General features: G+C 43.7%; 2 protein-coding genes and 1 non-coding gene across 4 annotated transcripts in view; 1 reads left to right on the forward strand and 2 right to left on the reverse strand.

Moving 5' to 3' along the window:
* Gla (galactosidase alpha) overlaps positions 1-1,146 on the reverse strand; it is a 9,930-nt gene extending 8,784 nt beyond the window's left edge. Inside the window, exons 1-2 of one of the 2 annotated variants that reach the window (XM_013350605.2) lie at positions 771-1,144; positions 270-387 (exon numbers count right to left, since the gene is read on the reverse strand). Coding sequence is in view for 1 of the 2 variants with exons in the window: in XM_005358689.2 (XP_005358746.1) it covers positions 771-964 (194 nt within the window). In the remaining variant the exon portion in view is untranslated. Of the gene's footprint in view, positions 1-269; positions 388-770 lie in introns of both variants that reach the window. The other variant, XM_005358689.2, reaches the window with a different exon arrangement.
* A 117-nt stretch (positions 1,147-1,263) lies between these two features.
* Hnrnph2 (heterogeneous nuclear ribonucleoprotein H2) lies at positions 1,264-7,038 on the forward strand. The gene is made up of 3 exons (XM_005358690.3): positions 1,264-1,373; positions 2,701-2,770; positions 4,848-7,038. The coding sequence occupies exon 3, from the start codon at positions 4,901-4,903 to the stop codon at positions 6,248-6,250; it is 1,350 nt and encodes a 449-aa protein (XP_005358747.1). The 5' UTR covers positions 1,264-1,373; positions 2,701-2,770; positions 4,848-4,900; the 3' UTR covers positions 6,251-7,038.
* LOC113457487 lies at positions 3,892-3,992 on the reverse strand. The gene has a single exon (XR_003378045.1). It is a non-coding gene; the product is annotated as a small nucleolar RNA U13 (small nucleolar RNA).
* Positions 7,039-13,638: the final 6,600 nt, after the last annotated feature.

Consider the following 13,638-nt stretch of genomic DNA (forward strand, 5'->3'; position numbering starts at 1 on the left):
ACCGCCCGGCCTGAGATAACCATTTTAAAGGTCTTTCTTTTTGAGACAGGGTTTCACTTTGCTGCCCTGGTTGACCTTGAACTCAAAGAGATTCGTCTGCCTCTGCCTCAGGAGTGCTGGGATTAGTCCTGTGCCACCTCGCTCAGCAATTTTACAGCTTTGTGTGTGTGTGTGTGTGTGTGTGTGAGCTCCTTGAGTTAAAAAAAGATGCTAGTTTGCAAACTAGTATTGTGAACATCAGATAGCTTCAACCAGGTCTCAACTCTCACCTTTGATGTGTAAAGTTCCTTCAGGTCAACTTTCCAGCCTGATGCCACACTCAAGGAAAAGGGGTTGAGGGACATCTCAGTGATCTCATGGTTTCTCTAACTCTCGCTTCAGTACAGCCTAAGAACCCGTGATCCAAAAAGAAAAAATGACATTGGTCTTAGTCATCCTCCTACCCATTCCAACTGTGCTTATGGCTAGCTCAAGGCTATTACTAAACAAAGGCAGAATACAAACCCAAAGTGTCTGCATTGAACCAAATTATATATGAAAAGATCCCAGTGCAGAAAGAGAGGGAGCGGAAGCAAAGCAGTGGCTTGCTGGCTGTCTTTCATCTCGGGGCAGCTCACAGTTTAAGGGCAGTCCAGATCCCGGATGGATGTTTTGTTGGGGATAAAGAAGCAGCAACAGTAGGGGATCTACTCCTTCAGCTCAAATGTTCCCATTCCTTTTACCTAATACTCCCAAAGAAACACACGGAAAGAGAAACGGCCACTCAATACCTGATGCAGGAATCAGGCTCTTCTTGGCAGTCGACGTTGCACATGAACCGTTCCCAGTGCAGCCAGCCCATTGTAGGAGTACGTGCCAAGCCATTGTCCAGTGCTTTGACCTCAAGAACGCCCAAAAAAACTAAAGCCAGGGGTCGAAGCGCAAGCTCACAGACCAGTCGCGAATCTCCTCTAAAAAGCTTCATGGTCACAGGAATTCCTTAGTTCAGTTTCCTGCAGCTATCAGTTTTAAGTTTACCCTTGGGGCGGACCAATCATGGATGAACTATTTAATAATGACATCATCGTTTCTCAGGCAACTGGACAGTTAGCGCCAGCGGTAGACCAATGAACAATCACGTAAGACATACATTAACCAATAAGATTGGCGCTCTCTTTACCTTGGTCCACCCCATTTCCAAACCGGGAGGAAGTGCGGCACCTCAGTGATCCCGAGTTTAAGCCGAGAGTTGCTCACGTGACCGAGATCTCACATGACGTAGGCGCTCACGTGACCAATCGCTTACGTGAGCAGAAGTAGTTCTGGTCGTCGTCTATCGCCTCGCTATAGCTGTTTGAGGGAAGAAGGAGGAAAATCCCCCGGTCTCGTTGGAGGTTGGTGTGTGGGTGGGAACTGGGGACCCTGGGTGGTGATAAGGAAGAGCAGAGCGGAATCCGGGGTCGCCTCCGCCTTTTTCGTGCTCGGCTTCCCCCCCCCTCCGCGTCCTCCCCCCTCCCCCTCCCCGAGTGCCGGGAAGCGGCCTGCGCAGCGCCTGGTGGGGAAATGGTGGACGGTCGTGCGGTCGTGACTGTGTGCGTGTTTTTGTAAATCGGTACGTGTGGCCGGGTCTCGGGGACCTTTCCCCCTCTTCCCGCAAGAGGGACCCGTAAGGTGAAAAGCGTTTCAAAAACACGGCCCGGAGTTAGGAGAAAACCCTAAAAAAACATAATGAGACCCGCGGTCGGAGTACCGCTCCATCCATTCAGGCGCTCAACTGTTCAAATCGCCCGGTGGTCGCGAGGGGTCCCGAGTGAATTCCACCCTTAGAGTGTGAGCTGGGCAATTACTGCGTGCTCGAGAGGCGCCCAGTAAATGCGTTTACTTAATTATTTGAACGTTTGTTTTTCTGCTTATAACGATCTACGCGTTGAATTTTGGTCATTCGAAAAGTAATATATTCGTTTAAAAGGGACACAATTCAGCACTTTCCAGCTCTTATTACTGTTACAAAAAGTGTGCTGTAACACAGGTACAAATACACAGATTCTTAACTCACAAATCCTGGTTACTACGTTAGGTAACAGAGTCCTGGTGGCCTTCTCAGGAAATGTAAGGAAGCAAAACCTCCCAGCCACAAGGGAGGACCTATTGAGGCAGAGTGCTGTAGAAATCACCGTTGTCCCTGGGATGTTTTGTCAAATTATTCTTTCAGCAGACCGTTAGGCATGCATAAAAAAAGAATGGGAAAAACGCATATACTCAATAGCCACTGCTAACATGTGAGGTCCAGTCGCCATCAGCTCACACAAAAAGGTTTTAAAATTTTTTTGGTCGTATTTCCCATGCTTATATTTTTTTTCCCTAAGATTACGTTTGTTCCAATACAGTGAGCTTAAAGGATTAAGACTTCGAAAGTGTATAGTATTAAAGTGAAAAGCCACCTCTACTGCCTTGCCCTCCATTTGGTCCCCAAATTTATCTTATACGAAGTTCCTTTCAGATCGTCTCTCACACGTTTATACACTGTGTTTTATGCTTGTATTGTAATAGGAGTAGGATTATACTGTATCTATTCATTCATTCAATGTATTTTGGAAATCTTTCTAGGTAAGAGCAAACGTCTTTCATAAGTGGTTGCATAGAAATCCGTATAAAGGTAGAAATAGAATTTATCTGTCTCTGTTGAAGGCTATTGAGTTTTCTCATTTTCTGCCATTACAGTGCTGCAGCAAACATTCTTAAGTATTTCTGTCGAGCAGATTCCTGGAAGAAACTCTAGCAGGGTCAAAGGGTATGTGAATTTTTACTTTAACATAATTGAGGTTATAAAATGGCTTTGGTCTTGACTCATTTAAAATTTTTATAACTTTATATTAATTGTATAATGGTCCACTTTTCTCCCTAAAATGCTTTTCCAGCAATAAGTCCTGCTCTTAATTTCAGATAATTCCTTAAGGCACATACCTGAAGTGGATTGATTTTCTTTCAGAAGGTGTGGTAAATACTATGAAAATATTTTTCCAGAATAGTTAGCAGTTTTTATCCTTTTAGAGAACTCTGGTTGTAAATAATGTTGACTTATTGTCACAGTTTAATCTCCACTGTTTTTGATTGATGTTAAAAATGTTTATTTTACTTTAAATTTCATTTCCAGTGATTGAAGTTTGAAGCTTTCCCAGACATTTTCCCTATATACTCCTTTTATGCTGTATTTAAATTTTTTGAAGTTATGATTACATCATTTTCCTCCCTTCACACCCTCCCATGTTTAAATACCTCCCCATTTTCCTCTCTTTCAAATTTGTGGCCTCTTTTTCTGAGTTGTTACTTGGCGGCGTGTGTGCATGTTCCTGAATATCCAACTCCAGCCTGCTCAGCCTAGTGTATGGGTTTTCAGGACTGACCATTGGGTGTTAGCATGTTTTGACTAATTAGTGTGTTCTTCCCACTTCTCCCAGTCATTATTTCTTAGTTGCCTGCAGTCCTATATCTTCTTTTGTTGTTTGTTTTGGGATAGGGTCTCACCCTGCAGGCCTGGCTTTCCTGGAGCTTACTAAGCAGATCACGTTGTCCTTGAACTCACAGAAATCCACCTGCCTCTGCTTCCTGAATACCGCCACACCTATCAACTCTTAATATCCATAATCTTTTTTTTTATCAATTCCTACAGATTCCACTTTTTTATTTAGGCAGATAGCATTTTCCCCCCTACCTCTTTGCTGCTGTTTAAATGGATCTCTTGACACATCTCTAAGAGGTCATTTTTTAATTTGCTCTTTTCACCTAGCCCCCCGGTCTTCTGTTTGAATGCTCCAGTTGCCTGGGTGATAAGTCTGAAAGGGCTATAATGACATCACTCCTGTTTAAAATCCATAAAAGGTGCTATATATATATTCCCTTCTCCACACCCAGCGTCAGAGCAGTAATATCCCAATGTCTTAAGGTTTGGGGGAGGTATATGTCACACAGTGGTGTGAATACTGAATCATCATGCTTGTGAACCAAACAAGAGTCTAGCCTCCTTGTATTAAATAGAACCCTCAGGATCTTACCTCTTTCTTGACAGCCCTGTCTTTTGATTTCTGTCTCCTTCCATTTTGTACTCTATTAAAATTTTTTTTATAAAATGTTTCTGGATCCCTGAATAGGATCAGGATTGTTTGAGTCAATTAACCATTCTGCCTCCAATTGTTAACACTTCATCAACCGATCCTCCTTTATTCTGTGTATTTGCACTTACCTTTGGTAAAGGCATACAGTTCTCCTTTAGGACTGTAAGCCCTTTCTGGACTCATTGATTCTTATGCATCAGAACTGAGTATTGGTCCTAGCATCTAAAAGATGCTTGAATATGTAAATTCCCATTAATGTTTTTTCCTCTTAGGGTTTAATAGTTCTGTATTTTATTGATTTGCATGCATTGTTTATATTCTTAGGATATTAATGGCCTTGTATCCTATTAGTTTTGTTTGTTTTTTGATTTAAAGAAAATTTTATTTGTATATAATGAGATATAGTTTTATTTGTTACCTTTAATTTTAATTTTCTCTCTATGATGTTAATGCATTGGGTCAATGCAGAAAATTTAGAATATTCAAAAAAGTACTAAGATATTCCATGTATATATTCATGGAAGCAAGTCTTATAGTACTGCTACCAAGAAATAATCACTATTCATTATACTGGATATATGCATATAAAAATGAAATAAGAAATTGTTAATTGAATGAATTGATAGTTTTATGCAGTCTTTTTGTCCATGTGGCTATCTTTTGAAGTTACTGATGTGAGCTTCTATAACAGTTTTGTTTTCTCTTAGTATATTGTGTACAATTTTTCATGACAATACTTTTCTAATTTTTTTAAAGCCACATTGAAATTGTGTTGAGCCAAGCTTGCCACCAAGAGCCCAACAGTCACCATGATGCTGAGCACAGAGGGCCGGGAGGGGTTCGTGGTGAAGGTCAGGGGCCTCCCCTGGTCCTGCTCAGCCGAGGAAGTGATGCGCTTCTTCTCTGATTGCAAAATCCAAAATGGCACATCAGGTGTTCGTTTCATCTACACCAGAGAAGGCAGACCAAGTGGTGAAGCGTTTGTCGAACTTGAATCTGAAGATGAAGTGAAATTGGCTTTAAAGAAAGACAGAGAAACCATGGGACACAGATATGTTGAAGTATTCAAGTCCAACAGTGTTGAAATGGATTGGGTGTTAAAGCATACAGGTCCGAATAGTCCTGATACTGCCAATGATGGCTTTGTACGGCTTAGAGGACTCCCATTTGGCTGTAGCAAGGAAGAAATTGTTCAGTTCTTTTCGGGGCTGGAAATTGTGCCAAATGGGATGACACTGCCGGTGGACTTTCAGGGGCGCAGCACAGGGGAGGCCTTCGTGCAGTTTGCTTCACAGGAGATAGCTGAAAAGGCCTTAAAGAAACACAAGGAAAGAATAGGGCACAGGTACATTGAGATCTTCAAGAGTAGCAGAGCTGAAGTCCGGACCCACTATGATCCGCCTCGAAAGCTCATGACTATGCAGCGCCCGGGTCCTTATGATAGGCCAGGGGCAGGAAGAGGGTATAATAGCATTGGCAGAGGAGCTGGGTTCGAAAGAATGAGGCGGGGTGCCTATGGTGGAGGGTATGGAGGCTATGATGACTATGGAGGGTATAATGACGGGTATGGCTTTGGGTCTGATAGATTTGGAAGAGACCTAAACTACTGTTTCTCAGGAATGTCTGATCATAGATACGGAGATGGTGGGTCCAGTTTCCAGAGCACCACAGGGCACTGTGTACACATGAGGGGGTTACCATACAGAGCTACTGAGAATGATATTTACAATTTCTTCTCACCTCTCAATCCCATGAGAGTACACATTGAAATAGGACCTGATGGCAGAGTTACAGGCGAGGCAGATGTTGAGTTTGCTACTCATGAAGATGCCGTGGCAGCTATGGCAAAAGATAAAGCTAATATGCAGCACAGATATGTGGAGCTCTTCTTGAATTCTACTGCAGGGACAAGCGGAGGAGCTTACGATCATAGCTACGTAGAGCTCTTTTTGAATTCTACAGCAGGGGCAAGCGGTGGTGCTTATGGTAGCCAGATGATGGGAGGGATGGGTTTATCCAACCAGTCTAGTTATGGAGGTCCTGCCAGCCAGCAGCTGAGTGGTGGGTATGGTGGTGGGTATGGAGGTCAGAGCAGTATGAGTGGATATGACCAAGTTCTTCAGGAAAACTCGAGTGACTATCAGTCAAACCTTGCTTAGGGAGAGAAGGAACATCAAACAGCTCCAGGAATAACAGCTGTGCATTTATAGGAACTGGATAGAGTAGGAAGGATGTCCAGCATATCCAGTATGCTCGGTAAATGGGTAATACAATTGCTTCTGATCACTATTGGTCAGCTTCTTTCTTTCCTTTTTCTCCTTTTTTTTAAGAACAAAATTTAAGTTTAATAGTTTTGCATTACAAGCTTGTGATTCATGCTTACTGTAAAGTGAAAGTTAAGATTGTTTTCAAACTTTAAGCTCAGCAATTTTGAACACTGAAATATTCATCTAGGACGTAATAACAAGTTCAGTATTGACCATAACTGTTAAATCCACTTTCAGCTTTCCTCAAGTTAGTTATGTTGTAGGGGTGTATTTAAGCAGTAAGCATATTTAGGTTTAAAGCAGTTTCACTTATGTTAAATGTTGCTCTTATACCACAATACATCAAAAACTTCAGATGCATGTTGAGAAACATGCTTTTCTGTAAAAACTATAGGAGCTGTGTCTATGATTCAAAGTGACAACATTTGGCATGTTTGTTAATTCTAGCTTTTTGGTTTAATATCCTGTAAGGCACGTGAGTGTACACTTTCACTTTTTTTTTTAAAAAGATCTGGGACAATTTTGAGATGTGATACCAATACTTTAGGAGTTTGGTCATGTTGTTTGTATGGAATTCTGAGGCTTTGGTTTAAATCTTACCTTGTATTGTGAATTCCATTTAGATGTATTGTACTAAGTGAAACTTGTTAAATAAATCTTCCTTTTAAAAACTGGAAAAATCTTGAATAGTTTGGTTTTTTAAAAATTATGTTCTATTATATGGGCACACAGTAACTTTTAAAGTTCTCTGTAGTTTAAATGTAAATTTTCAGTTTTCTTTTTGAGTCAGGGTCTTAAATATTCCAGGCTGTGAATGACATTTAAATTTTGATGTTTTTGGTTTTTCAAGACAGGAGTTTCTCAGTAGCTATGGAGCCAGTTTTGAACCTTGCTCTATAAAACCAGGCTGGCCTTGAATTTACAGAGATCTGCCTGTCTCTACTCCTGAGCGCTGGGATTAAATGTGTTCACCGTGGCAACTTTAACATTTTGATCCTCCTGCCTCTAGTTCCTAAGTACTGGAATTTTGGTCATGTGTCACTTTGTAGTGCTGGGGAGCAAGCCCGGGGCTTCTTGCATACATGACAAGCACTCTACTAGCAGGGCTACATCCAAATCCCTGTTAGTTGGATTTGTGTTGGATTTGTGTGTGTTCAAGTGTATGTGTACACACATGTTCACCATAAAAACATTGGGTACCCTGTTTTATTGCTCTCAATTGTCTCTCACTGAGCCTGCAGCTAGACTGGCAGCCAGTAAGTTCCAGTGATCCTCCTGTCTCTGTTGATGGCCACACTGAGGTTACATGTGTGGATGACTACGACTGGTTTCTTTTTACATGGATGCTGGAGATGTGAACTTCGGTCTTCCATGTTTGCACAACAAGCATTACATACTAAGCTGTCTCTAGCCCTGCAATTTTATTTTTTGATTTTTTTCTTTACATCTTTTTATGAGACAGGTTTCTTTGTGTAGCCTTGGCTGTCTGGGAGCTTACTTTGTATACGAGGCTGACCTTGAACTCAGAGTTCTGCCTGCCTCTGCCTCCCGAGTACTGGGGTTAAAGGTTTTGCATCACCACTGCTTGATGATTAAAAACCTTCAAATACCCTTTATGGTTTGCAGACGATCTAAAGTGTGTAAGCCACTGGTTCTCTGACACTACATTAGTGTCATTGGAACATGTTTAAAGACTCATTGCTGGACCCCATCCTGGGAAGGTTCTGAGATATTGTGCTGAGGTTACTCGAGGCCACGTTTTGAGACAGCTCACCATTCTTCCACTGTAAAGTCTAATCCTAAAAGGAACTTTTTTTTTTTCCCGAGACTTTCTCTGTAGCTTTGGTGCCTGTCCTGGAGCTAGCTGGCCTCGAACTCACAGAGATACATCTGCCTCTTCTGGGATTAAAGGCCTGCGCCACCACAGCCCCACCCAACTCTAAAAGGAACTGTTAAGAGATAGCTTTATGCCGGGCGTTGGTGGCGCACGCTTTTAATCCCAGCACTCGGGAGGCAGAGGCAGGCGGATCTCTGTGAGTTCGAGACCAGCCTGGTCTACAGAGCTAGTTCCAGGACAGGCTCCAAAGCTGCAGAGAAACCCTGTCTCGAAAAACCAAAAAAAAAAAGAGAGAGAGATAGCTTTATGATAGCAGTTTTCCCCCCACTTTCAGCACAAGTAGTTCAACATTTCTTTTGAAGTGCAAGCCACAGTTGATTGTCTGTTTACCTTAGCTTGCACCTCAGGGGAGTATTTTGAGCACCTGTGGCACTTCTGCTCTGGTATCTTACACAACTGTTTCCCGGTGGGTAGCTATTTCACCTCTCACTGATCTTTAGTCCTGGACTCCCTCAGATCAGTAACAGCTGCACAGGAACTACCTATTTCTGGATAGCTAGCTGCCCAGAAACTAGATCTTTGAGTTGCCTATTCTTTAACATCTATAGAAATATCCGGTGGTATACAGGTATACAGATTGGATGCAGATACCAAATTAATATTAATTGGTTCTGTATTTAGGGATACTTTATTAAGCATTGTTTCTGAAAATTAAAAAAAAAAGATGGCAGTGAGATTTGAGATTCGCTGATGGGTTCTAATTTATATATATATTTTTTAATTATTTCTCATTTCTATTACAATTGACAGGAAAGTAGGAAATCCATTTGACTCCTATGCCATTGTGCCATAACGGATTGGAATGATTGCCCTTTTCTCCTGAGCTCATTTGGAACCCTTTCTGAGAGGAGTAAATAAATTCAAAGCGTTTTTGCTCTCTACATTGCTGAGTAATTTTTCCAGAAGTTTCTCTCAGTATGAGTGAAAAAGCTCCAGTTAGCCACTAGATGTCACCAAGTCCCAGAAAAGGAGAGCTGAATCCTGGCTTGCTAGAATGCCCTTCGCTCCATTGAATTGGGGCCAGCAAGGGGGCTCAGCGGGTAAAGGTGCTTCCTGCCATCCCTCATCAGAGTTTGACACCTGGGGACCCACCCCAGGGAGAACAGAGCCCAGCAAGTTGTCCTCTGCCCATATGGTGTGTCTCCTACCACAATAAATTCGTTAAAAAAATCAGGTTCTATAGAACAGGCAAAGGAAAAAAATGGAGGATTTCAACGGCCAGTATTAGAGGTAGCAAAGAGACAGCAGTACCTGTCAGGGCATCAACACCGATCCCTGTGTACTGCACACAACCTTAGGCACACCCCACCGCCGCTGGTGACCCACCACAAAAGTTACCCAGGGGAGGATTGGAACAGGTAAAGAGGATGTCCCACTCCATTGGGTCAAGGTACCTGGTAATATTAGCAAAAAGTTGTCAGCTACAATAATCATGGCCTGAAACTGTTCCCACAATAGCTTGTGTCAGTGATCTGGTGTGGTTTGTGCAACAGCAGCGACATGATCTCAGGCTTCCTTGGGAATGCAATGTTTCACCCCAGATGGATTGAAGTGATTGGGAAAGTCAGGGGGTGAGTCCCAACAAGCTGTCTTTTAACAAGTACATAATGTGTTCTGCTATTGTGCTTATTTATGTGTGTGTGTGGGTTCTGTAACTCATCAATTCATTCATTCCTTCCAGAATTCATTCATCTGACCTTACAATGGGTATTCAAATATAGACAATCATATGTAGCCCTCTAAGACTGTTGACTCATCCCCCCCAGCAAAACAATAAGAAAATGTGATGCCAAATTCATTTGCAAATGAAACACCTTTTCCATCAAGAGGATTTCTCGTGCTTTCAGTAAAAATGAGATTTCCCCCCCTCAAGATGGGCCTTGAGAGCTATTGGCAGTTGGTGAAGGAGTGAAATCCATTTGCTTGCCCAGTACCAGGCTGAGTATCATGAGAGCCCTTTTACAACCCGCTCCCACCCTGACTGCAAAGCAGCCCTGTGACTACACAGCAGACATGGCCGTGGGGTCACCAGGTTAGTGGGTGGGCACAAGACTCCACAGAGGAGGTGAGAGTTTAGGTCGGACCTGTCTTGAAACCTTTTTCCAGACTCCCACCTTCCGCAACACTGGCCCAGACAGACGTTCACAGATCACACACACTATAGCCCTCTGATGGAAGTTAGGTTTTTGGAAGAAGAGGTCGGTACTGAGTGGCAACAGCTGAGAGTTATGGTGTCTTCTTAACATATTATCCCTTTTCTTTCCCTCCTTTCTTTTCTGAACATTAAAAAAATGATGCATATGGGTAGGTATCTCACCTGCATGTTTATCTGTGCGCCACTGTGTGTGTGGGACCAGTGGAAGCTTGAAGAGGGGAACTAGAATGAGCCACCCTATAAGTGCTGGGAACAGAATCTGGGTCCTCTAGGAGTAGCCAGTGCCTTTAATCTACAGCCTACTTTTTCTACCCCACCCCAGGCTTGAGGGTAGTTTAACTAATCTAAAAGAAAGATCTCAGGGCAGCAAACTGTAAATCTTGGTAGCTGCCTGGAGGCAGAAGATAGAGGAAAGAAAAAAAGAAAGCCATGCTCCTCAGGTTAGAGAAAGAGTGAAGTGCAGAGTATTAGGGAATGCATGCTTAGAAACGAAATAAAGCAAAGGAAAATTGGAACCTTTTGCTGGGTGGTGGTGGCTCACGCCTTTAATCCCAGTACTCAAGAGGCAGAGGCAGGCAGATCTCTGGGAGTTTGAGGCCAGCCTGATCTACACGAGCTAGTTCTGGCACAGGCACCAAAGCCACAGAGAGAAACCTTGTCTCAAAAATAAATTGGAATGTTTTTGAAAAGCAAGCAGATTAACCGCTGCTCCATTAAGTGTCCAATTTATTATTCTCTCTCTCTCTCTCTCTCTCTCTCTCTCTCTCTCTCTCTCTTTCTTTCAAGACAGGGTTTCGCTGTGCAGCCCTAGCTGTCCTGGAACTTGCTCTGTAGACCAAACTGGCCTCTACCTCCCAAATGCTGCGATTAAAGGTGTGTGCCCCCACCACCTGGTTCCATTTATCTATTTCTAATGTGCTATTTGACCAACTCTTTGATTTGTTTTTCGAGACAGGGTTTCTCTGTGTAGCTTTGAAGCCTATCCTGGCACTAGCTCTTGTAGACCATGCTGGCATAGAACTCAAGGAGATCTGCCTGCCTTAGCCTCCGGAGTGCTGAGATTAAAGGCCCAGCTCCACCTTTTTTTGAGATAGGGTTTCTCTGTAGCTTTGGAGTCTATCCTGGAACTAGGTCTGAAGACCAGTCTGGACTCGCACTCACCGAGATACGCTTTCCTGCTTACCTCTACTTCCTGAGTGCTGGGATTAAAGGTGTGTGCCACTAGTGCCTGACTTTGACCAACTCTTGTTTGTTTGTTTGTTTTGATTTTTGGAGACAGGGTTTCTCTGTAGCTTTGGAGCCTATCCTGGAACAAGCTCTTGTAGAGCAGGCAGGCCTCAAACTCAGAGATCTGCCTCCCGAGTGCTGGGATTAAAGGCCTGCACCACCACTGCCTGGCTTTGGCCAACTCTTATCTGTTATTCCTATCTTTCTTTCATTTATATATTTGTTTGTTTACAAGTTGAGGGAAGCCCAGGATTGAACCCAGGACCTTGCCTATGTCAGACACTAGCATACCTAACCCTTTTTTAGAAGGTCTAATTGAACATTGCCAAAATCTTTCCCAAAATCCTTTTTACCCTCCTTCCTCTTTCTGCTATCCTTTGTACTTGATCTGCTTCTCCTATACACGATGCCATTAGGTTTCCTTGCCATTCCGAACTCTTTGGAGATGAGGAAACTGAGTCTCAGAAAGTCAACTATCTTGAGGAAAGAAACTGGTGCTGAAGGGAAGCAGGAAATAATGGGGGTCGGGGAGTGAAGGACATGTCTGGGATCCTCGTGGGATTGTGTAGCCATTCCTGGGAACCTGTGGGTGAGGGCATCTGTGATCAAGCACCGCTGGAACCTCTCTCAGTCTGCAAGCTGGTTCTCACTCCGGAGCTCACAGTAAGGGGGATGGGAGTGGGGGCTGGGGCTCAGGAGGTTGGGGAGAATTTGGCCCCGAATCCATCTGTTCCTCTCCAGATTTCCGGAGGCCCTTAAACAACCCGCCCCCCCCCCCAGCATCTTCCAATTCAGGGACAGGAGTTGGGAAGAGGCTGCCAGGAAATGGCGGCTAGAGCCTGGGGGGTGGGGTGGTATGGGGTGGGGTGCCACCGGGTTACCGAAGCAAATGGGGGAGTGGTTAAGAGTGATGAATGGCGGACGCGGCAAGGAAAGGAAGACGCAGAAGGTGTCTGCAGAGCTAAGAGAGGGATAAATACCACCTTTGTTAGCCAGGCATCTGGAAAGTCTGAGCTGTTTCTCCCACCCTCTCAGACCTCTTCCTCCGCTTTTGGTCCTACAGAGCAAGGTGGGAAGGCTGCATAGGCAAAGATAAGGAAGTCTGGATAGCCACCCACTGCCAATAAGTGATCCCCTCCAGCCAAGGTTGTCGGAAGCTCGATTGTCTCCTCCCACCCCCAATCGGGGACTCTGCCTCGAGGGCAGCTTCAGGAGCCAGTGGGAAGGGCTCTGCAGCACCTCTAGAAGGTGTCACGTTACCCTACACAGTACTTCTGGCTTGGCGTGCAGGAAGCGGCAGGATACAAGTTTATTTTCAATTGAGTGTTGATCCAACTTTTATGGCTTGTGATTAATCTTTTTCCTTCTGTTCTTGAATCTCCTATCGATGATGGGATCAAGGACAAACAGCTCACCAACTGTCACAACACCATATTGGAACTTTTAAAAGTTCTGAAAACATGCTAGTTGTTTTCTTTCTCTACCCATAGCACTTTTCTTTTTTTTTGTAGTAAATCTCTAAAAATGTTTTTACCACTTTTGTTGAGCCTCCTCTCCCTAGTTCACACTTACTTGTTCTCATTTTGCTTTGTTTTGTGTGAACTGTGGAGGCCCACTTGACCTCACACACATAATCTGCTGCCTTCAGCTTCCAAGTGCTGAGGCTTCAGGCCTGCGCTACCATGCAGAGATAGTTCACGCTGGTTTCTAGTCTCTAAATGTTTTTGAGCAAAAAACCGGAACGGCTAATATTTATCATTCTTCAATTTTTCTACGTGTGCTTTTTGTTTTTAAATATCTCTTCTGTGGTGTCAGGGCTAGCACCTAGGGCTTTGCACAGTTCATGTGGGGTTGTTGTTGTTCTTCTTAAATAAATAAAGCCAGGGGTGTTCTTCTTGAACACGGGCCACAGGACAGACACACACGGCGGAACAAACACAGACACGACAAGGCGGCTCCCACGTGGGTCCACTTTAATGGGGGAGGGAAACACAGAAGGGC

This window comes from Microtus ochrogaster, chromosome X (genome assembly GCF_000317375.1).
Source record: "Microtus ochrogaster isolate Prairie Vole_2 chromosome X, MicOch1.0, whole genome shotgun sequence".
NCBI classification, from domain to species: Eukaryota; Metazoa; Chordata; class Mammalia; order Rodentia; family Cricetidae; genus Microtus; species Microtus ochrogaster.